Source organism: Sceloporus undulatus, chromosome 3 (assembly GCF_019175285.1).
Source record: "Sceloporus undulatus isolate JIND9_A2432 ecotype Alabama chromosome 3, SceUnd_v1.1, whole genome shotgun sequence".
NCBI lineage: Eukaryota > Metazoa > Chordata > Lepidosauria > Squamata > Phrynosomatidae > Sceloporus > Sceloporus undulatus.
Genome location: NC_056524.1, coordinates 274,926,559 through 274,953,084, shown reverse-complemented (window position 1 = coordinate 274,953,084; position 26,526 = coordinate 274,926,559). Strand labels below are relative to the sequence as shown.

The following is a 26,526-nucleotide window of genomic DNA, read 5'->3' as shown; positions in this document are numbered from 1 at the left end:
CAAGCTGGCAGGCGGTGGGGGTGCCCAGCTCACCTTGGCTGCCTCCCTCTCCTGCCCATCTGTTTGTGGGGTTCCCTCGACCACAGAGCACCCACCCAAGGCACCAACTGATCCCCTTTCCCCTGTGGCTTTCCCCTGAGGATGGTGGGGCATCAGGATGCCAGTGGGTGCTTCTTCTCCCTGCCTGCCTGCAGTCACCAGAGCGGGACCAGGGACCCTTTGGGCGGGGGCAGAGAGCAAACTGTCCCCACAGCAGGCAGGTCAGGAGGGAGGGAAGGGGCTTCCTTGCAGACCATCCTTTCTCTTTGTGTTGGTGCTGATTGACAGAGTGAGACAAAAGCTTCTCACCTATAGCTGTCACCTGTTACCTTGAAATGATAACTAACCAGGATAAAGCAGTTCCTCCTTCCATCCTTTGAAGGCCTCAGCAACATCCAAACCCATTTTCCTTGTACATAACCTTTTCCGGCATTTAGGAATGGTGCTGCTGCATGGGGATAGTGCAGCCTGTCCTTATCTGGCCATTTGTCCATGAGCAGTTTGTCCCCTGCAGTTAGGTGACACTCCTGCCAGCCAGGAGAGACAAGGGTGAACCATCCCTTTGCTTAGGTGCCCACCATGACCATCCTGTGAATGCCTTAGCAGAATGTAATGGTGTTCCGAATGTATTTCCACTAATGGTTGGATGTTGTTGCTTGCACTGCCAGGACAGTGAATTACTGCTACTGAAAGGCAGGCACAACTGCCCACAGATAACTGTCTTGAATGCAGAGGAATGGAGGGAGGGCTGTTTGTCTTGCTGTTTCTCTGAGGGCCAGAGAGGATAAGAAAGAACAAGAGAGTCTCCAGCTCTTTCCTGCTTTCCTAAAATGGCCGCCCCAGTCAGAGGCCAGGCTGGATTGGACTGTGAATGGCTAGCGGATTTTCCCCTTTGGAGTCCCTCTGCTGGACCTCTAGGGCAGCCTTTGCTGCCCACCCTCCAGATTTCAGGCAGTGACATGGTTTGCAGGAGTGGAGGCTAATCCTAGCTGATGGTGGCTCCTGGCCGTGGCTTTTAGAGAGGTAAGTAAGAGATGTTCTTGTTCTTACACTTTTCTGGCAGGGTTGAGAAGAAAGAACGAGCTCGTCTAAAGACGGTGAAATTTAATTCAAAAGCCAGAGGTGACAAAGGGGTGAGTGTAGCTAATGGGCTTTCTCTTTCTTCTGTGTCCTATTCTGGTCTCCTGCATGTCCATAGGGCCTCAGCCGCTGGGCCTCCCTATGGTCACACCCCTCAGACAGCTAGCTAATGCCAGTACCAAAAAGGGCAGCTAAAATATGCAGTCAGGGTCTTCTTGGTGCATCTTCCCATCAGCAGAGGCTTTTGGGGAGGAAGTGGTTCAGGTGGTTCTCACTGTTGCTAGATTCATCTTTCTCTCTCCCTCTTACAATATGAAGAGACCCAAAGCAGCAAACAAGATAAAAAGGCCAACTGCAAAATTAAAAGTTATAGTAGTATTTCTATTAGAATAATGGCATTAATAACAAGGCCATCTGAAGACAAACAACAGCACAAACCCATAGTGCAGGGAACAAGGGCTCCTGAATAATAACAATGTCTGCAATGTCTGTTTGGACAGAATGGTCACTGTGGGACAAAGACCAGGTTGGGGCCAGGGAGGAAAAGGGATTTCACTAGTGGGGCAGGAGGTCAGGGGGCTTGATGTTCTTTCCGACCGGTATCCCACATTTCTTCTTCGTGGCCTCTGCGAATCACACAAATGGGTTTATTCTGCGCCTGCGCAGCAATACTTGGAAACTTCTAGAATCTCTGGGCAGAAAATAGTTTGCAACTTTCTGCAACTTTTTGGCGGTAGCTCCGCCCACCCTTATATATAGCCCCTAACGGTCCCGCTCTCTTCAGTTCTTTCATTCTGCCGCGCGAAGCAGCTCAAGGAACTTCGCTAGTGTTTCGCTTCTACTCTCAATCGGATCTCTGGACTCTTGACCATTTGTATGACTGACCATTCTTTCGAACCCTGTTTTCAACTCGACAACTCGGTACTGTGACTCTTGATGGCCTCCTTCAAGAGGTGCGCCAATTGTGGGGTTCAAATCCCCATGGTCAACCGCCACGACAAGTGTGTGCTCTGCTTGGGGGAGACCCATATTCCGAGCACTTGCTCTCACTGCAAGGCCATGTCCTCTCAGGCCCTCAAGAACCGAGACCGGACTTTAAAGGCCGCCTTATATGACAAGGTTCGCCAGCCCTCAGTCACCACTCAGGAGAGCTCCTAAGCCAACCATCCACTTCAGTGGCCTCCGAAGAAGGAGGAGATAAATCCTCCTAAACCACCAGGAAGAAGCAAGGGGGCAAGCATAAGCCCCCTAAGCCTTCTCACCCCGACCAGGACTCCAAACGAGCTCGCTCAACTTCGCCTGCCCCCCCGGTTCGCCATAAAGATCCGCCCCGCGCGCGTTCTCTGCCCCCCCCCCCCCCCGATTCGAGGCCAACTACCGTTCCTTCACCCGAGTCCAGGCCAACTGCGACTCCGATGCTGATAGTACCTCCAGCGTCGATACTGGTCCCGTTGGAACCGAGTGTCATTCTCTCCAGTCATCTTTCCATTCCTGATGACAACCTCCAAATCATGGGCCTGGACCGCTCCTCCGAATCCAAGGGTGAAATCCCGGATTCAGACGCCACAATTTCTCCGCAGAGACCGAGGCCTCAGTCTCGCTCTCCTCCACAGGACAGGTCTCGGATTCGCTCTCCTCCACGCAAGGATAGAGCCACCCTCAGTACAGAGGCAGATGAAACGTCGGCCTATGACCTACCAGACAGGGATCTTCCGGACCGAGATCTGTTCGACTCCTACCTGGACCTTGTCTATGACCATCGTTCTGGCCAGTACCTCCTGCCGGTTGCCGCCTCACACCTTCGGCGCAACATCCCTGGACCCACGAGAGTCAGGCCTGTGTCACCTCACCACCTCGACCCGGCCCTCAAAACCGACAATCGTCCCAGGCGCCCCTCGACGCCTCAGAGGGACATCTCTCCAGCCGGTCGCTGAAATGAGTTGGTCCCGATCCAGATCCCAGTCTCGATCTCAATCTTGTTCTGAGTCACCATTCTCAGACGTGGAGTCCCCATTGGGTTTTGTGGAGCCTGCAGCGCCTTCTCCCACAGACGACGTGAGATCTTTTGCCAACCATATCGTTAGAATGGCTGACGCCCTCAAGTTGGAGATCGCCCACTCCGATGAGGACGCCCTCAATCCCGTCGAGAGGAGGATCCACGGTTCGGCGCCCACGCCACCTGCCTTGGCCTATCTCCCTTCACTGGAGAAGATTGCTAAGAGGTCGTGGGACACACCTGCCACCATTGCGTCCATCTCCCGCAAGATCGAGAACCTTTATAGGGTGACACCATCCGCACCATCGTGGCTTTCAAATCACCCAAAACCGAACTTGGTTATAGTCAGAGCACAAACAACGTTTGCTCCTCGACCGTCCTCATCTCCTCTGGACAAAGACAGCAAGAAGCTCGATGGCCTTGCCTAAAAATTTTATGCCTCCGCCGGACTGGATATGAAGATCGCCAACTATGCAGCCTGCATGGGGGCCTGCATCCAGTTGCTAATGGAGAAGATGGACCACACCATCAATGAACTCCCGGAGGACAGGAGAAGGATGATGATTGCACTTCGTAATGAAGTCCATCTCATCGGGGGCCAGCAGATCATCTCTGCCAGACATTCAACGGACTGTGCGTCCAAGGTGCTTTCGGGCTCGATAGCCCTCCGACGCTACGCTTGGCTGCGTGCCTCTGAACTGACTCCTCAGGCCAGAGCAGCGATTGAGGACATGCCCTTTGACAACTCAGGGCTGTTCAATAAGGAGACTGATGAAAAACTGAGCTTTCGGTACCGTATGAAGACGGCTGCCAGGAAGCATGGCATGTCGGCCTCTTCAGCCAAATCTCCACGACAGAGATACGGTACCCAACGGCCTTGGTACCCACCTAGTCAGTACTGTTATCAACCTCAAGACCGACAATACCAGATCCCGGACAGGGCACCTCAGTCCCGTCCGTCTCAATCGCCTTCTGCTCCTCCAGACCGGCGTCAGTCTTCACAGCCCAGATACCAGCAGGGCTATAAGAAGAAGGACACTTGAGGCAAGAGGAGGTTCTAAAGCTCCCCCACGCACCTCGTCACCACCTTTGGGGACAGATTAAGACCCTTCTTTGACATCTGGGCATCTATCACCTCTGACTCTTGGGCCCTTAACGTCGTCCGTAGGGATTATGCCCTTGAGTTTCGTGAGCTCCCGCCCACCGGAGACACCCTTGTCGACGAAGTGCGCACTCTTTTAGAAAAAGGTGCCATCGAACCTGTAGATTCTTCTCGGGCCCGATACTGCTTTTTCCCCCAGATACTTTACTGTTCCTAAGAGAGACTCTGGACTTAGACCCATAATGGACCTGTGTTCTTTAAACTCCTTTATTGTTTGCAAACATTTCAGGATGGTAACCCTCGCTTCTATTTTACCACTTTTGCAGGAAGACGCCTGGTTCGTCATGCTGGATTTAAAAGACATGTACTTCCATATTTCGATTCGAGAGGATCACCGCAGGTTCCTCGTGTTTGCCGTTGGGACTGAACTTTTCCAGTACAAAGTCCTTCCCTTCAGTCTCTCCACAGCTCCAAGGGTCTTCACGAAGTGTATGGCACCGGTTGTGGCCTTTCTCCATCAGAAAGGGATAACAGTCTTCCCGTACCTAGACGACTGGCTTCTCACGGCACCATCCTGAGAGATCCTCCTCCAGGATGTGCAGTTCTCTCTGTCCCTTCTGGACGCTCTAGGCCTCAAGGTCAACTTCGAAAAGTCGAACTTGACCCCTGCCAAACGAATGGATTTCATTGGAACCACATTGGACTCTGTTGGGCTGAAAGCGTTCCTGCCCCAAACGAGGTTTCAGGCCCTTTGCACAGCGATACTACCCTGTCTCCTCCAAAGGCGCCTACGGGCTCGGCTCATACAGGTCGCAATGGGACACTTGGCTTCCACTACCTTTGTCACTCCATGGGCAAGGCTTCGCCTCAGACCACTTCAATCTTGGTTCCTTTCCGTGTTCGATCCCGTGCTGGACTCCCCTTCCAAGATGCTCACCATCCCGAGGAGAGTCCAGAAGTCTCTACCATGGTGGCTCCGATCCGACAACATCTGCTTGGGCATGCCCTTCCTGCCACCGCAGCCAGACGTTACTCTTACCACAGATGTGTCCCTTCAGGGTTGGGGAGCCCACACTTCAGACTTCACCATAAAGGACAAATGGACACTCACGGAGGCCGCGCTCCACATCAATGTGCTGGAGATGCTAGCCGTAGAACAGGCACTCAGGGCCTTCCAAACGCTTCTTGCCAACAAGGTGGTTCTCCTACTCATGGACAACACCACCGTGATGTTCTACCTGAACAAACAAGGTGGTACGAAGTCAAAGACGTTGTTGACCATCACTCTTCGAATCTGGGAATGGTGCATTCTACACAAGATTCTGCTGCAATGCATTCATCTCCCGGGAGACCAGAACGACCTGGCGGACCAGGTCAGCAGATCCTCCACGACTTGCCACGAATGGAGACTGCATTCAGAGGTGGTCGACCACCTGTTCTCCCGATGGGGAACACCACAAATGGAACTGTTTGCCTCCCCACTGAACACTCACAGCCCAACCTTCTGCTCTCGGGTTCGAGCGCCGGGTTCGAGAGGAGACGCCTTCCAGCTCAGGTGGTCGCAGGGACTGATTTACGCCTCCTCATTTTCCACTCATCAGAAGGGTGCTGTCGAAGATGTTGGCGGACCACTCGGATGCGATCTTGATCACCCCGTAGTGGCCCAGACAGCCTTGGTTCACCCCTCTCCTTTGCCTCGCGAGACAAGATTATCTCCAGCTCGAGTTCCATCCCAATCTCCTCTCACTACACGCCGGATGGGTCCTCCATCCCGATATGCACTCTCTCCCATTGGTGGCATGGAGGATTCGGTGTTGACTTCTTTGCCTTCCAACATCCGGGATGTCCTTCTTGCGGCGCAGAAGCCTACCACACAGAAGTCCTAAAGATACAAATGGGACAAATTTCTCGCCTTTCTACGGGACAGAGATGTCCTTCCATCTCAGGTCTCCATCCCGACAGTGCTGGAGTTTCTCATGACCCTGGCTGATGCGGGTCTTTGTTTGAGCTCTATAAAGTGCTACCTCTCTGCCATCTCTTCCCACTACCTGTTTGATGGCAAACCTTCTTTGTTTGGGGACCCCCTCATACGGAGGTTCCTCAAGGGGTTAAACAACCTGCATCCACCGGCTTCCGTCCCAGCTCCGGCATGGAATTTGGATGTGGTCCTGGCCCGCTTAGCTTCCAAACCATTTGAGCCCATGGCTACCACAGACTTAAGATTGCTGACCTGGAAAACAGCTTTCTTAGTGGCCATTACTTCTGCCCGCCGGGCGGGTGAACTATGTGCCTTGCGAGCGGACCAGCCCTTTCTGCCTTTTTCACAAAGATAAAGTGGTTCTCCGTACCGACATAACCTTCCTGCCGAAGATAGTGTCTGCTTTTCATATGAACCAGGACATTGTTTTGCCAACCTTGGCTCCAAACCTGACCACTGACTCTGAACACCAGAGCCATGCCCTGGATGTCCGCAGGGGTTAGCTTTCTATCTGGACAGAACATCGGATTCGAGGCGCTCAGAAAGACTGTTTGCCTGCTATTCTGAGGCCAAGAAGGGACTACCGGTATCAGCTCAGAGGTTCTCCAAATGGGTGGCCAATACCATCCACCTCTGTTATGAGCTGTCTGGTAAACCGGTTCCAGGTCAAGTTCGAGCCCATGCAACACGGGCGGTAGCAACATCCTCCACATTTTTGACAGGGGTCCCGTTGGAGGATGTTTGTAAGGCTGCTGTCTGGTCCCAACCATTGACTTTCATCAGACATTACAGGCTGGACGCCAGGGCCAGACAGGAGGCAGCCTTCGGGAGGGCAGTGTTACTTTCTGCTTTGCATTGATCCTGTTGGAGTGTTAATAAATGACAATACGTCTGTTATGATTATTGAAATTGGTAATTTCAGCCATTGTGTTTTCATGACACTCCCTCCTCCACTGACCTAAGCTTGCTAGTCTGAACCCATTTGTGTGATTCGCAGAGACCACGAAGAAGATGAACAGGTTGCTCATCTGTAACTGTGTTTCTTCGAGTGGTCATCTGCGAATTCACACAAACCCGCCCATCCTCCCCTCAGTGTCTTTCTCTTTGCTAACTTCGCTGTCGCGCTTTGCGGCTCATTCGGAACTGAAGAGAGCAGGACCGTTAGGGGCTATATATAAGGGTGGGCGGAGCTACCGCCAAAAAGATGCAGAAAGTTGCAAGCTAATTTCTGCCCAGAGATTCTAGAAGTTTCCAAGTATTGCTGCGCAGGCGCAGAATAAACCCATTTGTGTGAATTCGCAGATGACCACTCGAAGAAACACAGTTACAGGTGAGCAACCTGTTCTTCCTTCAACTGCCCAATCGTCTGCCTTCCTGAAAAATGGGGCTGTCTATCCTGGGCTGAAGTGAGATTTTCCCTGGGCTTCAGAGCAGTTTGGATTTGGCCCAAGCTGTTCATGCTGATGTTTTCTATAGAAAGAAGCAATGTTCCAGGCCCTTCTGTCTTCGTGTGGCTTTCCCACATCATGAGATGTGGGGAAAAGGGACTGTGGGAACTCAGAGGAGATGGTGTGGTGTGGTGTGTGCTGGGATGGTCCTTGCAGGGCTGGGTTGTTGGGGGACGGTGTTCCCTTGATCTTGAAGAAGGACAGAGGGATTGCTGAGCCCACTGCTGAGTCCAGAGGTGGGCTCCCTGCTATCATTTGGTTTAGCAGTGAAAAGGCACAGATGCAGAGCAACATGGCTGTACTGGTGGCTGCCAAAAGCCAGCTTATAACCCTGCCAGGGGCCTCTTGAGCACAGGGGCGCAAGGGCCTGCCAGGCAGGGCTTCCAGAGGCCGTGGATAGAGCATGGTTATTTTGCAGTGAGCTTCTTGCCTCGCCCCTGGCTGGAAGGAGCAAAACAGGCCCAGAATTTGGTGGAGGGTTGTCTTCTGCCCCTCTTAGAAGGCTACCTGGCAGGTGAATTTTCAGAGCCCCCCAATGCGTGTACACCCAGCACTGGTTGCCTGCTGCTTTGCAATCTGGCTGTGTTGGCATTGCCTGGAGCGGAGTTTGTGCCTTGGCCCCTTGTCCTGTTCCTGCACCAGGTCTCTGCATGAGACCCTAAGTGGAAGCCCAGCGACACTCGACGGGAGAGGACTGCCTGCCTGCCCCCCTACCTGCCCCCTCCCACCTGTCCCCTCCTGTTGGCTCAGAGTGCTGCCCCTCTGCACATATCTTTTCTCTCCTTCTCTTCTGTCCTTCTCTCAGCGCCTTGCTGGGAACTCTGCACATGCCCATGCATCGCCAGTGGCTGCTCAGTCTCTTTGCCTGCTGAAATTGCAGTAACACAGCTATTCTCGTCTTTGGGAAGGCTCCTCAGTTGGACAGAGGCAGCCCGTAGTGAGCAGCAGCAGGGAAATGGAGCTGCCCTGGCATTCTCTTCCTCCTTGCTGACCGTCTGCATGCCCAGCATGTGCCAGCTGCCCACCTTACCTACCTCAGTCTTCTTGTATCTTTGGCCTGGGCAGAATCCAGTTATGTCACATCCAGGTGTCACTTTTCTCTCCTCCTCCCACTCTTCCTTTTATAACTCATTATCACTAATGAAGTAGTTCTGAAACATGCTGTGAGAGCGGTCGTGAGGCAAGTGGGATGCACGACTGGTGGACACTGGGCCTCCTGCCAAGTTAATGCCTCCAGTAACCTCATGGCTCGCAGGCTGTTTCCACAGTTCCAAATGCACCCACTTCATATTCTTGCCATTACTACTACTTTTACTACTATTACTGTTCTTATTGTTACCACTGCTAAAATTTTGCTAATTGGAGCCAGCATCCTAGCTCTCCAAGTGGCTGTACTCCCTCAATACCACCCCCACCACCAGTGGAAAGGGAGGCTGTCTTGGAGAGAGGGGAGTTTGGCTGGAGAGTCCCCCCACCAAGAAAAGGGTTCTTTCTCCACTGGGTCTCCCTGAGCTGGATTTGGACTTTAATAATAATAATAATAAAATTTTTATTTTTATCCCGCCCTTCCAGGGATCAGGGCGGCTAACAACAAGATTAAAATACATACAGTGCAGGAAGTTAAAACCATAAAACACAATAACAAATAAAAAGCCCCTATAGCCCAACCTCATGGCCACGGAAGAGGAGGGAGGCCCACAGGATATTTATTCGGGGAATGCCTGCTGGAATAGGAAGGTTTTGAGATCCTTCCTAAATTGGGCCAGGGTGGTAGATGAGCGGAGCTCCGTGGGCAGCTTATTCCAAAGGGCTGGGGCAGCTATGGAAAAAGTCCTCCGCGAGGTGGAGGCTAATCTGGCCCCAGGCACCTTCAGTAGTTGCTGCCCAGACGTTCTGAGGGTGCGAGGCGGAATGTACGGGGAGAGACGGTCCGTTAGGTATCCTGGGCCCAAGCCATTTAGGGCTTTATAGGTAATAACCAACGCCTTATATTGAGCTCGGAAGCGAATGGGCAGCCAATGGAGGTCCCTAAGAACCGGTGTTATATGGCTGGTCCTGGGAGCACCAGTGACCAGCCGGGCCGCCATATTCTGCACCATTTGTAGCTTCCGAGTTTGGTATAAGGGTTGCCCCATGTAGAGTACGTTGCAGAAATCCAATCTCGAGGTTACCAGAGCATGTACAACAGTTTCAAGGTCCCTCTGGGCCAGATATGGGCGCAGCTGGCGGATCAGCCGAAGCTGATAACAGGTGCTCTTGACCGTCGCATTCACCTGAGCAGTCAGGTGAAGCGACGAGTCAAGAAGCTCCCCCAGACTGCGCACGGAGTCCTTCACAGGGAGCGTGACCCCGTTCAGGACAGGTGGAACCACCCCCATTCCTGGACCAGGAGAACCTATCACTAGTACCTCCGTTTTCTCTGGATTCAATTTGAGTCGGTTTTCCCTCATCCAGCCCATTACTGACTCTAGACAGGCCGCGAGAGGAGAGACGCCATCCCCAGTCACTGCATCAGTCGGAGACATAGAGAAAATGATTTGGGTGTCATCAGCGTACTGATAACCCCGCGCCCCATGTCTCCGGATGATCTCTCCCAGCGGTTTCATGTAAATTTTAAATAGCATGGGAGACTTTGGAATAGACCCAGACAGAGGAAAAAGTGTGGATGGGCTTCCCCCGGGAACTTTTGGGCAGACAAGAGGAGGGGGCTCCTGAGATGGCCTGTCAGCTGCCACAAGGGTGATGGTGGTTGGGTAGTATTAAAAAGTCTCTCTTTGAGAAGGGTGCCCCTACTCCGAGGAGGGGCTTCTGGCCCAGGGGCAGAATGAGGGAGCCCAACCCAGAGCAGAGGCATCCCCAACAGGTATCAGCTGTCCTTAATATGCACCACTGGCAATGCCTGGCGGGATCCCTCCTAGAGAGCAGGCCTCCCACCCCTGGTTCCCCACGCAGTGTCTCTGGGGAGAGGCCTGTGAGGGGCCGGGGTGTGTGGGGGTCCTGCGGAAGGGGCACTTGCTGGAAGGCCCAGCAGACTGTGGCTTTTGGCATGCACAGGGAGGCCCCATGGCCATTGCAGGCCAGTCAGCCGGCCCTTTGAGAGGCCTTCAACTGCATAGGGCTCCACTCCCAAAGTTGTGCTGGGCTAAGAAAACCCCTTGAAAATCCCTCTTAGCCCACACACCTTCAGGAGAATCAGAAGAGGCAGCGCCACAGCCTTTGCAGTTGGCACACTGTGGGTCCTTCTCCAACATCACAGCTGCCTCCTACATGAACTTCTCATGCAGCCAAGGCCAGCCATCCTGGCTGCTTTGGACTACAACCCCCATGGGTCTTAGGCATTACTGTAGCTGTAGTCCAAAGCAGTGGGAAGGTGCCTAGTTTCTGACTCCCTTGTGAGCCCCAACCAGCTCCTAGAAGGGCCAGTGCTAGAAGAAAGGAAGCCCCACATCTGTCTCTTCGGCACGTGAATCGTGTCCCACTCTGCACATTGGGGGTCCTAGAAGTTGGCCAGCCACCAAGCTGTGGTGGGCCTCTGTGAGACACTGGAGATCCGACCTCCTCTGTTTTGCTCCCCTTCTTTCCTTCTCTTCTTCAGCAGTCATTCAATGATAAGCGTAAAAAGAACCTCTTTTCTCGAAAATTCCCCTTCTACAAGAACAAGGACCAGAGTGAGCAGGAGACCAGTGATGTTGACCGTAAGTACGGGGGTGGGGGGTCCTTGTGCCAGACTGCGCCGAGGGGCCTCTGAGTGTGTTGCCTGCCTTGAGGAAGGGGTTCCAAGGGCTCCAGCAGGGGTGGGAGGGGAGCCCCTAAAGATAGCCCCCCCCCCCGCGAGAATCAGGACAATGCAGACAGAAGACCCAGCCGCCTTGCCTGCTCTCCTTGAGGAACCAATTCGGTCAGATGCTGGTGGAACAAAATGCTTAGGATGACCCAGTCCTGCTCTTTTTGGGGCAGATAGCCTTGAGTCCAAGGTCCTGGTCAAACTTTTGGCCAGTCTCCCTTGGTCTTGCCGCTCTCAGCGCCCGCCCCCCATGGATGCTCTTGGAACCGCCTTGGTGTCGACAAGCAGCCGCTTCCATACGCTACTGACAGTTATTTTCTTTGTGATTGTCTCTTTATTGCTTGCCCTCTGGGAACTTCTCTGCAGGAGATCCCTGAAGACATGGGATCAAAAGGCCTGAGTAAGTGACCCTCTCTGCTGCCCACCCGCCCTCGCCCCTGCCCACCCTTCTTTGCCATGTCTGCGGCTGGTGGAAGGTGCTTCCCCTTCTGAGCTCCTTTGGCATTGTGTGCCATCTCATGAATCACCTGGACTTCTTCACCTTTTGATTTGGGGCAGGAAGCTTCTTCTTCTCTCAGCCTTTCGCAAGCCTGGGTGGTGCCCCTCTCCCCTCCGCCTGACCCTCCCCCATGATTTTGGCCACATCTTAGCTGCCCAAACGGGAGAGAATGGTGTCCCCTCAGGAGCTTCAAGCTGGCAGGCAGTAGGAGCCTTTGGTGGCCCTGCTGAATGCAGGATGCCTTGGGTGGCTCACCCTTGAAAGAAGAAGGGTAAAAATGTAACGTCCATAACTGGGAAGGCTCAACTCCATTGGCCACCCATTGGTCTCTGTGCCTTTTGCTGTCCAGAAGGGACACCCACCACCAGGACCCCTCTTTCCCCTGTGCCCTCTGCAGTGCTGCTGGGCATCTGGAGCTCCCTTCTTCCTGACCTTCCTCCATCCCCTACCCATGACTGGACTGCTTTTGGTCTGTTGCTCTGTTAGGTTTCTCCTGAAGCTGCAGAGGGACTGCCTTTTGCAGAGCCTCATCCTGGTACCCAGCTGGGCGCTGGTCTCCTTCATGGAAGAGAGGCTTCATTCCTCAGTGGGTTTTTGTTGCCCCATGAAGTTAGGTGCAGATGGGGTTTCAGTTGCAGCCTCCTTGCATGGGCCACATGGAGACAGGCTGCCCGTCCCATGGAAGCCACACAGACATGGCCCTTGCCTCCTGGCACCCAGAGGCTCTCAGCTGCTTCCCAGGACAAGAGTAGTCTCTGGAGGGGGCAGAATTGGGGGTTCTGGGGGCTCCCCTTGAGTTGGGCACGCACAAGACAGTCTCATCTGGGACCACTTGCTCTGCCTCAGCCCAGCTTAGCAAACAGACTTGTTTTGTGGGAGGCATTATCTAGGTAGCACCCGAGGGATGAGCAGGATAAAATGGTAGCCGTAATACTAATACTAATAGTAATAGTAATAACATTTATTCGGTCATGTCCCTTCTGTCTATTATTTCATGGGATGTAGCTGGTTGGAAGCCCAGATGCAGGGACCCTACCTTTTTGCTTTTTGTCAACAGACACAATACTAATATTAATAAAATGGCAATGAGGATGAGCCTTTGAAGCTTCAGCTGCTTTGGCCCACCAGTTTTGGAGGAGGATTCCAGGGCTGGATCCCAAATCCCACAATCCCGCCTTGTGCCTTTCCTGTTCCCAGAGCTGGGCCAGTGAAATGCACCTCCCTCTTTGGCTGGGCCAGGGGCTTAGAGACCATCCACTCACTCACTCTTCCTCCTGAGGAACCAGTGGCTTTTGCGGCACCTCCATACCTGTGGCATGACTGCATCTGCCTAGTGCCAGTGCCCTCCAGGTGCTAGACAGGGCTGTGTTGGTCAGTCCCACGCACCCATGATGTGGCCTGGGCCCCAAATCACGACATCAGCAAGTGTGATGTGTCTTGGCTGAGGAGAGCTGTGCCCACCTCCAGCCTCTGCTCCCCACAATGTTGGTGCTCCTCAGCCAGAGTGGTCTGCCACAGAGTGGGGTGGGGGTGTTGGCCTTGAGAAGTCAGGGCCCCAACCAGCCTTTTCCTAGGGAGACCCCCCCCCCCGCTTTGGTTCAGTTAAGTTGGTTGGTTATGTGAGCAAGAAAGGCCTCTGTCCCTGCTCCCAGGGTGTCCCTCTTCCCTGACTTGGGCTCTTAAATTGTAGGGAAGCTTGTCCATTGTAACAGCCAGAGGCTCCTGGTTTTGGAGTGGGAGTGTTGTGGGTGCTGTTGGATTCCATGTAGAGGGTCCCAGTGAAGAAACACCACCACCGCTGAGCTTCCAAGTATCCCCAGAATGGCTATTGCCATGATGGCTGCCCTGACCAAGGAACTGACCATCCTCTGGGCCTGCTGGAGGGCATCAGAGCCCAACCATGACCAGAAGGGCCTCATTTTCTTCCTGCCCCTTCATCTTCCCAGACCAGGGAGTGGGAAGAGGATGTCTTCTGAGGTGCTCCTAACTGAGCGCTTCAGCCGGGAGGAATCGGCTACCGGACTCTGGTTGGGAGTCCACTTGTCCCAATGGTGGTCCTCCCCCTCTCTGGTGGCTCCTTGGCAAGGGAGAGCTGGGTGACTTGTCCAACCCCAAAATAGGGGACAATTCTGTCTACTGCCTGCCACTGCTGTGGGTTTGGTCCACAGTGGCCAGCAACTCCAACATGACTGATGGAGAGCTCCCCCCCACCGCTATCACCCCACCTCCCACCCCACTTTGGTGTTTGGGCCTTTTTCCTCAGCCTCTTTCCAGTTGTGCACTGGAATGTTTTATTTTGCGCTGTTACCAATTATGCTGTTACCCCGGACTCCTCCGTTGGCGGCCAAATGGAGGATAAGCCTGATGGCCTGCTAGTTTTCTGGGGCCGGTTTGGTTGTTGGCCAGCTTGCCCTCCCAGTGCGGCTCCTAACCCCCCTCCTCTGTCTCCCATGCAGAGCACGTGACCTCCAATGCCAGCGACAGCGAAAGCAGCTACCGTAAGTGCCCTTCCTTCTACTTGCCCTTCTTCCTGCCTGTTGGTTTCCAGAGACCCCTCCTGGGGCAACAAGGGCCCAGAGAGGGCCAAAACAGAGCTGGGTTTTTCAGGGCGGTAGCGGGGCCCTTGTGGGGGACCCTACTGGGGGGTGGCTTTTTCAGCCACCTTGGCCTGGTTCCTTGTGGGGTGGTTCCCTCCATGGACCCATCCCTCCCTCCCTCTGACCTGTCCTGGCTTTCCACTGTCCTTCAGTCTTGCTGCTTGGGATCTCCACCCGCAAAGCTCTTTTTCTCTTGAGGAGACACCCCCAGCTCACTAGAGTCTGCAGCAGTTTCCTTGTACCTGGCTCAAACCTTCAGCCGGGAGAATCACGTTTTTAACCCTCAGAAACAATTTCCCTGTTGAGACAGCATAAAATCTCCCCCCCCCCCCCCCCTTTTTTTCCCCAAACCAGCCCGTTGAATATCTAACTCTGCCCCCCCACCCAGCATTCTCCCCTTTGGCTGGTGGTAGCTCTCCAGGGGTTGGGGGGGGGGTAGAAAGGCGTGCCATTTGGGGCTTCCTCAGAGGAACCGTGGGCATTTCTCGGCCTGTTTTGGCTTCAACGATCTACTTTTGCCTGGCTGTGTCTGGCCTGACTGCAAAACCTTGGTCCTGAGCTGCATATGTTAATTCTCATGGGACACACAGGGTTTTGCTCCTGTTGAGTTTTCCTCCTGCGGTGAGGTCTGGGGGGATGAAGAAGAGTGAGATATTCTTGCATGACGGGAATGTCCTCAGTGCTGCCGCCTTGCGCTCAGTTGCTGCTTGGGCCTCCTGGCAGCTGCTGATGTTGCAGAAACGGTACTTTTTGCCTCCAGGCCCCTCAGTGAAGTCCAACGGCTGCTGCAGGTTCCAGACAGGGGCCTCTTGTTCCTGCAGTACAGCTAAATGAGGGAGAAGCAATGTCCCCAACACACACACCGCTGCATCCCTTCCTACATACACACACACACCTGGTTGGCATAATGTCTGGTGAAATTGCCATCCCTGTGATGAGAGACTGCATTGTTCCTCTGCTGTACATGATCCACCCGAGGCAGAACCATTGCGTAACAGCCGCCTGGACTTTGTGCTGGCCATGCGCAGATGCCTTCAGAGCGCTCCCACACACAAACATCTAAATTATGAATAGACTAAGCCAGCTGCTTGCTATTACTTTATTATTATTATTATTATTATTATTATTATTTAAAATTTACTGCATCATACAATCTGACAGAAAATGTTTAACAAAATAGAATTAACCCACAGAGTACCATTGCTTACAAAATTTAGTAATGTGACTCTTAAGCTAAAGAAATCCAGTTATCGCTTGTAAGCGTTAGTTACATAATCCTTATTTCTTATTATATATATATAATATACTGAAATCCTAAAGAAGAAGAATTTCTTAAATGGTAATGCCTATTGAAAATCCAAACCAAAAACATAGATAAGTTGGGGGTAAACGTACACTAGTTTTTTTTGTTTGGATTTCAATAGAGCATTACAATTTAAGAAATTCTTCTTCTTTAGGATTTCAGTATTTTTCAGCTGCTTGCTATTACAAAAACTGTCAGGGGCTGCTGGCCTCCCCTCTGATTTTTATTGAGTTCCTGCCAACGGGAGAAGCCCTTTTGCCCTGACTTCCCATTGAGAACAGTCTGTGGACTCCTTAATGGGGGATTCTGGTGCCATGGCCGCCACTGACCAGTGAAACATTTCCGGCCTCTGAACCAGTGTGTTTACCTTCCTAGGTGGCCAGGAGGAATATGTCCTGTCTTATGAGCCAGTCTCTCAGCAAGAAGGTTTGTATGGCTCTCCATGTGAAACAAGATGTGGGTCTGACCATCAAGAGGGACCCTGAGTGCCATCTTGCCCAAACCCCCGCTGCCCATTAAAGCACCTGTGATAGACACCTGAGCTCTTCTGTGTCGGGTGGCTGGCAGGGGAAAATCAATGCAATGCATTAAAGCTAGGAGTGCACAGCATCCCACACCCCAGTATCTCCCAAAATGAAGTTTTCAAAAGGAGCCTCTCGGAGTGCTACGGGAAAGATGGGCATCTCCTACTGCCACAGCATGGCCGGTCAAAGTGGCACTGGCAGTCTTAAGGCATCCTTGTAGCCTATCTAGGAGAAAAGTCTTAATGGCTGGCAGTGGGATGGGAAGGTTAGCAGGGGCTTCTTGTTTATTCCACTTGTAGCGGTTCTCTCTGCTGCCTCCTCTTCCCAGAGCAGTGGGCGAGTCAGGAAGGGCACCAGCTCCTCTCGATCGGGGGCTTTGGTGATACCTATCGTCCCCTTGGCGTCCTCTGCTCACCTCTCCCAGGCCTCAGAGCCTCCCCCAAAATTGAACCTTGGAAAACCACTGGTGAGGGGGGGGATTGTGCAGCTCAGTGTCCAGTGCTTGGCCCAAAACAAATGAGATTTTGAGGGGCAAGTTGAAAGTTTGGCTCTTGTAACTATAATGAGAAATGAAAGGTATGTGGTAGACCCAGGTGAAGAGATTGTCTGGGGTCGGCACAACTTCCAGTGGCTGTGGGTTGAGGGGGCTATCAGGTGGGATTGCTGGTGGGGGTAGTCCTGGCACTGCGTCTCCTGAAACCCAGGCCATGTACATGGCCCCCAGTTCAAGGGCATTGGGGTTCCCATATGAACCTGGCTGCCCTTAGAGGGAAGAAGCTCTCCATAGAGGCTCAGGGCCTTGAGCACACCATCGCCCTTCTGCCGCTGTGGTGGTCCAGGTGTAGAAGGGACAAGGGGGCCTTGTAGGTCCATCTACAGCCAAAGTGGCATGCGGAGCTTCTGGGGAACCCTGCCTAGGGAGACCCATCCATCTGCCTCCCTCCCTCCCTCCCTCGGCCGCTGGGGTTGCCAGTGGGCACTGTCTGAGCTGAGACTCTTGTTTCAGTCAACTACACACGGCCGGTGATCGTTCTGGGACCGATGAAGGATCGGATCAATGACGACCTTATCTCTGAGTTCCCTGACAAATTTGGCTCCTGCGTTCCTCGTGAGTACAGCAGGGGCTACCATGGAGCAACAAGTGGGTGGGTTCCCTGCCTAAGTAGCAAACAGACCATGTCTTTGTTGGTGGACATGCACAAAGGCCAGCAAATGCAGGCAGCTGTGCCCTTGTAGGCCCTGAGAGAGAAGGCAAGGGGCTGTATCATTCCCCCCACGTTGGGCAAAGGCCCCCTTCCACCTTTACCTCCCAAGCCTCGATTTCCATCCTCAGCCGCATCCCTCTCAACCTGTCCATTGTTTCCCCAATGGTGACGGGGAGGGGGCACACAGGAGAGCCCATCACTGTTCTTGGGGGTTGGACGCTGGGCTGGGCACCTTCGTTGTAGCTTTACTTGGTTCGTCTGTCTCCCAGGTGTTTACAGGATCCAAATTCCTGTATCCAGCCTGGCAACCCTTTGTGCTATTCCCAATAAAAGCTGCCCTCCCCTCCTTTTCTCTCTTCTAAGACACCACCCGCCCAAAGCGAGACTACGAAGTGGATGGACGGGACTATCATTTTGTCACATCCCGAGAACAGATGGAGAAGGACATTCAGGATCACCGGTTCATTGAGGCTGGACAGTACAACAATCATCTGTACGGGACGAGTGTCCAGTCTGTGCGGGAGGTAGCTGAGAAGGTACCTTGCAGCCTCACCTCTTTGGAGAGGACCCCTCCCCTGGGAACAACGACACCAGGAGGTCCTCCCCCCTCCTGGTCTTCCCCCACCTGCTCTTCCTTTTGCAAAGCAGGGCTCCTTGATGGGCACTTGGCTGCCCACAAGAGGCCCAAGGCCTGGGGTGCCTGGCCCAGCTCTCAGACGTCTGCTCCCTCTCCCTTTGGCAGCGCAAGCACTGTATCCTGGATGTCTCTGGAAATGCCATCAAGAGGCTGCAGATTGCCCAGCTTCACCCTGTCGCCATCTTCGTCAAGCCCAAATCTGTAGAAAACATCATGTGAGTGGCAACAAGAAGCTTCCCATGCACCCCCCTTTGCAAAACACCCTCTTTTGCCACGCTGCCTGCTGGCACTCAGTCAGCTGGGCTTTGTAACCCCTGCTTGCCATACTCAGAGCTGAATAGATCACGAATACTGGAGGCATCTGCCTGTATTCTGTGTAAATGAGGGTGTCTTCCACCTCCTGGGCCCACAGACAGCAGCCTATGGAAGAGTCAGCCTGTGGTGAGGGGGCACGGGCTGGCAGAGCCCCTGGGTTCACCCTGTGGCATCACACGTGCCTCCAAGAGTCTCTGGGTGGAGGGCTGGCGCTTGCTTTTGTTTCTCGTGAAATCTTTTCTGTTTGCGGCCTGCGTCTGCTGGATAGCCTTGGCCAGAGGCTGCCTTGCCGACTCCCTGTCGTTGCTTGGCTTGTGGGGTTATGGCTTTGCAAATTTTGTCATTTCAGGGAAATGAACAAGCGGTTAACAGATGAGCAAGCGCGGAAGACATTTGAGCGAGCTATGAAACTGGAGCAGGAATTCACAGAGCATTTCACAGGTTGGTTGCGTCACCCATCACGTGGTTCTCAGTTGAGGGAGCATAAGGGAGTTAGGGCACCCGGTTTCCTCCTGGCATGGGATCTGAAAGAGCTGGGCTCCTGTGGTCCAGTCCCTGCCTGCCACTGCCTTGCAAGTTCTTCCTTGTGGGGCAGAGTCAGTTTGTTCAGGTTGCCCACTCGCAGGTGACAGTCAGGACCGCCTGGTGGGCCCTTGGCTCCAAGTTGGGGTACACGCATATGTGTAGGGGGTGGACAGTGTCTCCTAACAGAGTAATGGTGCCCCAGACCCCCCAAAGGTGGTCTGACAGTGTGCCCTCCCTGGAGGATTCACAGAATCATAGCATTGTAGAGTTGGAAGAGACCACAGGGCCATCCTGTCCAACACCATTCTGCCATGCAGGGACTCTCAATCAAAGCACCTCCATTGACAAATGGCCATCCAGCGTCTGTTTAAAGACCTCCAAGGAGGGAGACTCCACCAAAATCTCAGAGGAAGGAGTTTGTTCCTCTGTCGAACAGCCCTTACTGTCAGGAAGTTCCTCCTAATGTTGAGCTGGAATCTCTTTTCCTGGAGCTTGCATCCATTGCTTCATTGGGTTCTGTTCTCTGGAGCAGCAGAAAACAAGCTTGTTTCCTCCTCAATGTGGCATCCCTTCAAATACTTAAACAGGGTTATCATATCACCCCTTAATTGTCTCTTTTCCAGGCTAAACATCCCAGCTCTCCGAGTCTCCTCATATGGCTTCATGGTTTCCAGGCCCTTTACCATTTTAGTGGCCCTCCTTTGGACACATAGCTCCAGTTTCTCAGTGTCCTTTTTAAATTGTGGTGCCCAGAACTGGACACAGTATTCCAGGTGGGGCCTGACCAGAGCAGAATATAGTGGCACTATTACTTCCCTTGATCTGCACACTATACTTTTATTGATGCATCCTAAAATTGCATTGGCCTTTTTAGCTGTTGCATCGCACTGTTGACTCATGTTCAACTTGTGGTTTACTTGGACTCCTAGATCCCTTTCACATGATTCAGAAGGAAGGGGGGGGGATCTGGGAGAGACATGCGCCAGTTCTGCCAAAAGGTGAGGAGGTTCTGGGGCAGAGGAAAGGAGAGGCAGGCCAGGAGGTCTGAAAATATAATCGCATGGGGCTCAGGCACAGAGTGGGTGACGCAGATCCCTGGCAGTGCCCTCAGTAGCCAATGTGTTCTCTCTTTCCCACAGCCATCGTTCAGGGGGACACCTTGGAGGAGGTCTACGAGCGAGTCAAGCAGGTCATTGAGGAGCACTCCGGCCCCTCCATTTGGGTTCCTGCCAAGGAGAAGCTCTGAGAGGACTGCCGCTGCATTCTGCTGCCTGCCTGCATCCAGCGCCTGCCAGCCTCTGCCTCCGGCCAACCGACTGACCGACCGACTGACTGACCAAGTGCCCTGCGGGGTTCCTCAATTCCTGGCGGCTCCTCTTCCTCCTCCCCCCATATGGGTCTCCCTTGAGGAGGAGCTGCTTCCATCACTGCCAGCTCCGGATCCTTTTGCCTTTTGCCCGTTTGTTCTTCAGAGCCTCAGTGTCTCCAGGAGCCGCAGGGGACTTCTCTTTTTTCGAGGGGGCTGAGGGCAGCGGCTTGGATCTGCTGTTATGGGAAGGAGAAGGGGAACTGTGTGGTAAAGTCCTTAATGTTTAAGGGAATGTATCCTTCAGACATTTTGAGAAAACAGAGCTTTATATACGTCCTTTTGAAGATTTCTTAACAAAATGAAAGAAAAGTGGTCTTAACGGAACAAATTGTGAGCAATTTTGCACGCTTAACTTGACCTGCATGGTTTGGTCCGAGGGGCTTCCTGGGTTGGGGACTTCATAGTTTCATAGTTTTCTGTTCTTAGCAACAGGTATATTTTACAGGCAATTCAATAAGGATTTTTTCCAGGTGTCCAACTTAATATTTGCTTGATTGGCATTGTTTCATAAGGGAAAACTCATTTTCATAATTTCATAAGAATATCCTTTATAGTCTATTTTTTCATTTTTTTGTGATGCCATTGCTAGGGAAGAAAATCTGTCCTGTTTTCAAACCTCCGCCTCCAAGACTCTTTGGACGTCTTAACAGAGATCGTTGGTAGACGACGGCCCTTGCGTCTTCCGACCAAGTACTGTTTAGGCGCTTCGAAAGCCTGTCTGTCCTTCAGCTAGGAATGATGCCTTTTGTTCTGGAAATATTTTGAAAGATGATGATCATTATTATGGTGAAGACTCTGAGTCAGAGTCTGAAAATATAAATATGTTCTTAGAGGTCAGATTTTAATGGATATTTTACCCACAATAACTGCCTATTTTGTTATAATGAAACATATTATATACATACATATATACATATATATAAATATAAATATATTAAACTTTCTTTAACTAAAGTCTAACTCCAGGAATTATTTCTTTACATAGTGGAACTCCCGCTGCCCCCGAATGCATGTCCTCCTGGCCTGACTTTTGGGTGGGTTCTGGGCAGCCTCTGCCTCTGGAGCGGGAGCAGCAGGTGCCAGGCACAAGGGAGGCACCCAGTATGAATTGGTAGCTGTGGGCGCTCTTCCCACCTTTGCTGGCCTCCTCTGCAGGGAGAAAGAGGTGGCACTCTGAGCGGACTGGGTCAGTTATAATGGCCTGTTGATCCAATGTCGCTTGGAGTGCCGCGTCTCAAGCAGCGTCAGGTGTTTCCTCGGGGAAAGAGCCGCTGACGGTAAACACATGGCATGAGTCACCTGCTTGTTGGGAATGTTCCTAATTAATTAATTAGGAGAGACCTGCAATGGAGAAAGATTTTTTAAAATAGACATTGCAGGCAATGAAACAGATCGAAATGAAATAAAATGGAGCCTCTTGTCAGGGAGCCTGAGAGTTCAGTGTGGTTCGTTTTAGTGCTGGGAATAAGACCGTTCCCACGTTTGACCCCAAACTGGTTGTGCGTTTTGGAAAATGCTGCTTTGGCCGGATGGGCCGCTTGGAGGGACCTGGTCCTGCCCTCGGAGTCGCACATGGCCACTGGCCAAGTCAAGGTGTTTAAGGCCAGCAGCAACAAGAACAACAGTGCCTGGGGCAAGGTTAGCTAAAGGGCTGCGCCTCCAGTGTGCATACTTTGCTGATGCACTGAGGCTCTTAGATGGGGTCTCCTCCTTATTCCAACATCAGATGATGGTCTGGATGCAAAACAGGGCCTTCCCCACAGTTGCCCCAAGGCTGGGGCATCTCCTTAGAGCTCTAGCATCACCTTGAGAAAGCCGTTTGCCTGAACTTTTACTCACAGATGGTTTTGCCATTTCCCCCCATTGCTGTTAGTATCCCTAAATGGAGCTGAGGTTGAGAGCGGCCCTGAATGCTTCCCAGCTAGAGGTAGCCTCCAAACTGGGTCCTGGGTCCTCTTCTATGCCCTGTGGGCAGAATTGGTTCACAAGTGGGGGAAACTCACCCAAACCTCCCCTTTAGCTAGATAAACTTTGATTGTTCTGTGATCCAGTTAGGCAACGTCAATGCCCCAGCCATCAAAATGTCTGTCTGGAGGCCAAGCCTTGAGTGAGAGGATCCAGATGGATTCAGCAGAGGACAGCTGGCCGGGCTTTCCTTTGCCAGCCCTCGCAAGTCCCAGTAATGCTTGAACCAAAGGGCCGCGAGGGAGGGACCCTGTCCACCTCCTTTGGGCAAGAGATCCATGGAAGATCTCTTGTCGGTGTGGGATGCATGCAGGACCTCTACAAAACAAGCGGCATTTCTGGAGGGGACTGGCCCTTCCCCAAACATCTTGGCCTGAGGCCAGCCAGCGGTGGAAGAATCCCATGGCTTTGCAAGGACTGCTCTCAATGGCACCCTTGTTCTCTCTTGGTGACGCCTGCCTCCAGGTCCTCTCTGACCACACTGTTTGCAATCCTAGCCCTGACCAATCAGGTGGACTCTGTGCATGTGTGTGAGTGCGCATACACATGCGCACAAACACACTTGAAATTCTTGTGACACCATGGTTCTGAAGAAGCAAGCCATATCTATTAGTTAGTTTGGGTTTTTCGGGGGGGGGGGGGGCTCTGTGGCCATGTTCTAGCAGAGAGTATTCCTGACATTTTGCCAGGATGGCATCTTCAGAGAATGCTGGCATGGAAGATTGTTCGGGATGAGTCCTTCCTGAATCTTCATTCGCAAAGCAAAGCCATATATATATATATGTGTGTGTGTATAGAGAGAGAGAGAGACCCCGGGTAAGGAGGAGTGACTGCCATGTGACTCTGGGTCTGGCTCTGTTGTTGATGCCAGGGCCTCAGGGAGGGAGGCTCTGCCAAGAGGACTAGGGTCTGCTAATTGGTGACCCTTGTCTGCTGGGAAGCCCCTGGCCCTGAGGGGTTCTCTTTCTTGGAGCCACCAACATAGACAAGGACCTGATGCAAAACATGAAGAGCTCTTGAGACATTCCAGAATTCACTGGCACCAAGGCCTGGCTTGCCCCCCATTGCCCACGCCGCCCTTCTTGGCCAGCAGGCCTTTGCTTGCCCCTGCCTGCCCTCTGTGGGGCACCCATGCCAGCCGAGGTGGGGCTCAGTCCATGGGCTTGCTGGCCCTTTGGGGAAGTAATGCCAGGTCCAGAGGAGCCCCAGGCTGACCGATGGGCCTCCGCTGCTTGGGCCTGGGGCAGAGTGAGCAGTCCTCAGACAGGCCTCTCCTCAAGGCAAGGGGCTGCCTACGATTCAGATCCAACAGCCAACTCCAAACACAACCCAGGTTCCAGTGCAGCCCCATGAAAGCCTTCCAGTCCCCTCCGAAGAGCCCTGGCTTCAAAGGAGGAGAGGCAGCGTCTCTCTTGAAGGCTGCTTTCAAGGCCGCCCTATAAAGGGCAAGTCCTCCTGGAGAGAAGGCTGGAATGGAGGACGTGTCCTGGAAAAGGAGGACCTGCAGCGAGGGTCCAGCGGCGGCCCGGCTGCCTGCTTCTTGCTGTTCTTCCTCTTCTGGCTGAAGGGCTGCTCCGACGGATCCCAAGGCGAAAGGGCCCCAAGGGGCCCCAGCAGGGCTCCCTCTCCCGGACTGGGCCTGGGCCTCGGGGGCTGTCTGGCGGTGGGGCCCTGGAGCGCCTGGGGCCACTCGGACTAGGGCCCCCAAGAGATCTGGCCATCCTGGCACCCAGAGCCCTCTCTGCTGGCCCTTTGGGGGCTCACAGCCAGCCAGGAGGAGGAGGAGGAGGAGGGCATCGGGGGCAGAAGCCACTCCGGCGAAGGGAAGGGAGGCCTTGGAGGGAGCTTGGACTGGGGGGCCCCCTTCTGGGCTCTCTTCCAGCTCTAGCAGCCTAGGAATGGGGGACTCTGCTGCTGCTGCTGCTGCTGCTTCGGAGGACGAGGGAGGCCCCTTCCTTGGAGGCTGTCTTGAGGCAGAGGCTGGGGGGGGGGGGGAGGGGGGGGTCCTGCGGGGGGGGGGGGGGGGGGGGGGGGGGGGGGGGGGGGGGCTGAGAGGGAGTTCCTGCAGGGCAGGAGGAGGAGGGGCTGGATCAGGGCCCTTCCTGGGCTCTCTTCCAACTCTAGGGCTCTAGGATGCTCCCCCAGAAGCGTCTTGGGTCCAGAGGGAGGCCAAGGGCCTGGGAACCACGGAGCCCTCTGAGGAGAGAGCGAGGGAAGTAGTGCCCAATGTTCAGCCGAGGGAGAGGAGATGAGCCCGTGGAGCGATGGATGGAAGCTCCAGGAAAAGAGAGGAAGGAAGGGCTGTTGGAGAGTGGAGCACACTCCTGCTGCCTCCTTCTTTGGAGGCTGTCTTGAAGCAGAGGCTGAATGGCCATCTGTCAAAATGGGGGTGCTTTGACGGGGAGTTCCTGCATGGCAGAAGGAGGAGGGGTTGGAGTGGACCAGGGCCCTTCTTGGGCTCTCTTCCGACTCTCGGATTCTGTGCTTCCTTTCCCGCTCTCCCTTCGGAGCAGCCTGGAGCCGGCCTTCCTGGGCAGGGGCCCCTCCGGAGAGGACCTTGGCCCTTGGTCCTTGGCCAGCCAGGCGGGTCCGGGGCGGGTCCGGGCTGCCAGGGGCAGAGGAGGCGCCCCGCTGGCTGGCCTCCCTCCTGCTTCTCTTTCTGCTGCTGGTGCCCAGCTGGTGCCAGGATGGCCAGGGTCCCCGCCGGGCTCTGCCTGGGGGCTGCCCTCCTGCTCTGGCTGCCCTCCGGTAGGTCGGATGCCCTTCCAGGGCTGGCAAGATGGGCCCAGGGATGCCAGCCTCCTCCTTGGCCCTTCTCCGGGGGCCAGAGAGGGCTTCCCTTGGGGCCAGAGATCTCTGCAGAAGGGGAGAGGCCTCCTTGGGAGGAGGGCAGCCCTCCTCCTTCTGCCATGCAGGAACTCTCCCCCCAAACAGCCCCATTTTGACAGGGGCCCCTCCAGCCTCGGCTTAAGGGCCTCCCTTGGCCTTCCTGCAATGAAGCAGCCAGAGCTGGGTTCAGGGGCCCCCAAAGCGGGCTGGTGGGGGGGGGGGGCTCTTGCTGGGCATGGAGCTGGGCAGAAGGGTGAGGGGCTGCCAGGCCAGCGGAGAGGGCCCCACAGCCCCAGCCTTGCCCTCCGTGGGGGGGGGGGGGTGGGGGCTGGGCAGGGTCCCTTCACCTTGGCCCCCTTCCTCTTCCCCGCAGTCTCCCCGCTGAGCCTCCTCCGCTGGTGCACTCTATCTGAGCCAGAGCTGGCCAAGTGCAGCCACATGAGCAAGGCCTTCTCCGCGGCCGGCCTCCGTCCAGCGCTGGCCTGTGTCCGGGGGGACTCTGCCTTCGGCTGCCTGGCCTCCATCAAGGTAAGTCTGCCTCGGGGCTGCTCCCTCTTCTTTTGGAGAAGCAGAGGCGGAGGCTGCTGGGGCCGGGCCTCCCTCCCTGGAAGGGCCGCCTTGAGCTCCAGGGCCGAGGACCAAGGCATCTCTGGCGGCCTGGGAGGGAGGGAAGCCCACTCCCCTCGATGAAAAGGACGGGGAGAAGAGGCTGGAGCCCTGTCCCAGAGGAAGGGCCTGAAGGAGTTGGCTTGTTTCGCCTGGAGAAGAGAGGGCTAAGAGGGGATAGGAGCCATCCGGAGGAGGAGGAGGAGGAGGAGGCGGCAGCGAGCTTGTTTTCTGCTGCTCCAGAGACTAGGAGCCAAGGAGCAAAGAGGCTCCAGCTCCACCTTCGGAGGCCCTTCCTGAGAGCCAGGCCCTTGGGCTCTCTTCCAATGCTCTGCTTGGACTGCTTCTAGAAGGCACCTAGGGATGCTTTATGTATTAAATCTTATTGGAAAACAATCACATAAAGCATAAACGCATGAAGAGAAGGCAACACAAACCGCCCAACATGAAGTACCTAAACTCTAAGGGATCCCCCCCCAAGACCTTCCCTCGCAAGACCCCCAGGAAACCGGGTCAGGCTTTGCTTCTCTAAGGGAAGGCTTTCCTCTGCCAGAGAGAAACAGCGGCTGCCTGCTTCCTTCACAAACATTCATCCCGATACATCCATTGCAGGGGTAGGCAACCTACGGCCCGTGGGCCGGATCCGGCCCGGCGAGGCCTTGGGACTGGCCCCAGCCCGGTCCTGCTGCCGATTGCTGCCGGGGCCTTTGGCCTATCAGGAGGAG

At 54.1% G+C, this 26,526-nt stretch overlaps 2 protein-coding genes across 10 annotated transcripts in view; both read left to right on the top strand.

The window, feature by feature from the left end:
- Positions 1-21,355, top strand: part of DLG1 (discs large MAGUK scaffold protein 1) — a 111,988-nt gene extending 90,633 nt beyond the window's left edge. For 5 of the 9 annotated variants that reach the window (XM_042459645.1, XM_042459649.1, XM_042459650.1 and 2 more), the window contains 9 exons: positions 1,103-1,172; positions 11,239-11,338; positions 14,383-14,424; positions 16,202-16,252; positions 17,357-17,458; positions 17,919-18,091; positions 18,298-18,407; positions 18,857-18,948; positions 20,172-21,355. In XM_042459645.1, coding sequence (XP_042315579.1) covers positions 1,103-1,172; positions 11,239-11,338; positions 14,383-14,424; positions 16,202-16,252; positions 17,357-17,458; positions 17,919-18,091; positions 18,298-18,407; positions 18,857-18,948; positions 20,172-20,278 — 847 coding nt within the window. In that variant the 3' untranslated portion in view covers positions 20,279-21,355. Of the gene's footprint in view, positions 1-1,102; positions 1,173-4,543; positions 7,358-11,238; positions 11,339-11,793; positions 11,828-14,382; positions 14,425-16,201; positions 16,253-17,356; positions 17,459-17,918; positions 18,092-18,297; positions 18,408-18,856; positions 18,949-20,171 lie in introns of those variants that run through there. The other 4 variants (XM_042459648.1, XM_042459652.1, XM_042459647.1 and 1 more) reach the window with 3 other exon arrangements.
- Positions 21,356-24,780: 3,425 nt separating this feature from the next.
- Positions 24,781-26,526, top strand: part of MELTF (melanotransferrin) — a 34,781-nt gene continuing 33,035 nt past the window's right edge. The window contains exons 1-2 of the mRNA XM_042458396.1: positions 24,781-25,114; positions 25,569-25,723. Of these exons, the coding sequence (XP_042314330.1) occupies positions 25,054-25,114; positions 25,569-25,723 (216 nt within the window). The 5' untranslated portion in view covers positions 24,781-25,053. The remainder of the gene's footprint in view (positions 25,115-25,568; positions 25,724-26,526) is intronic.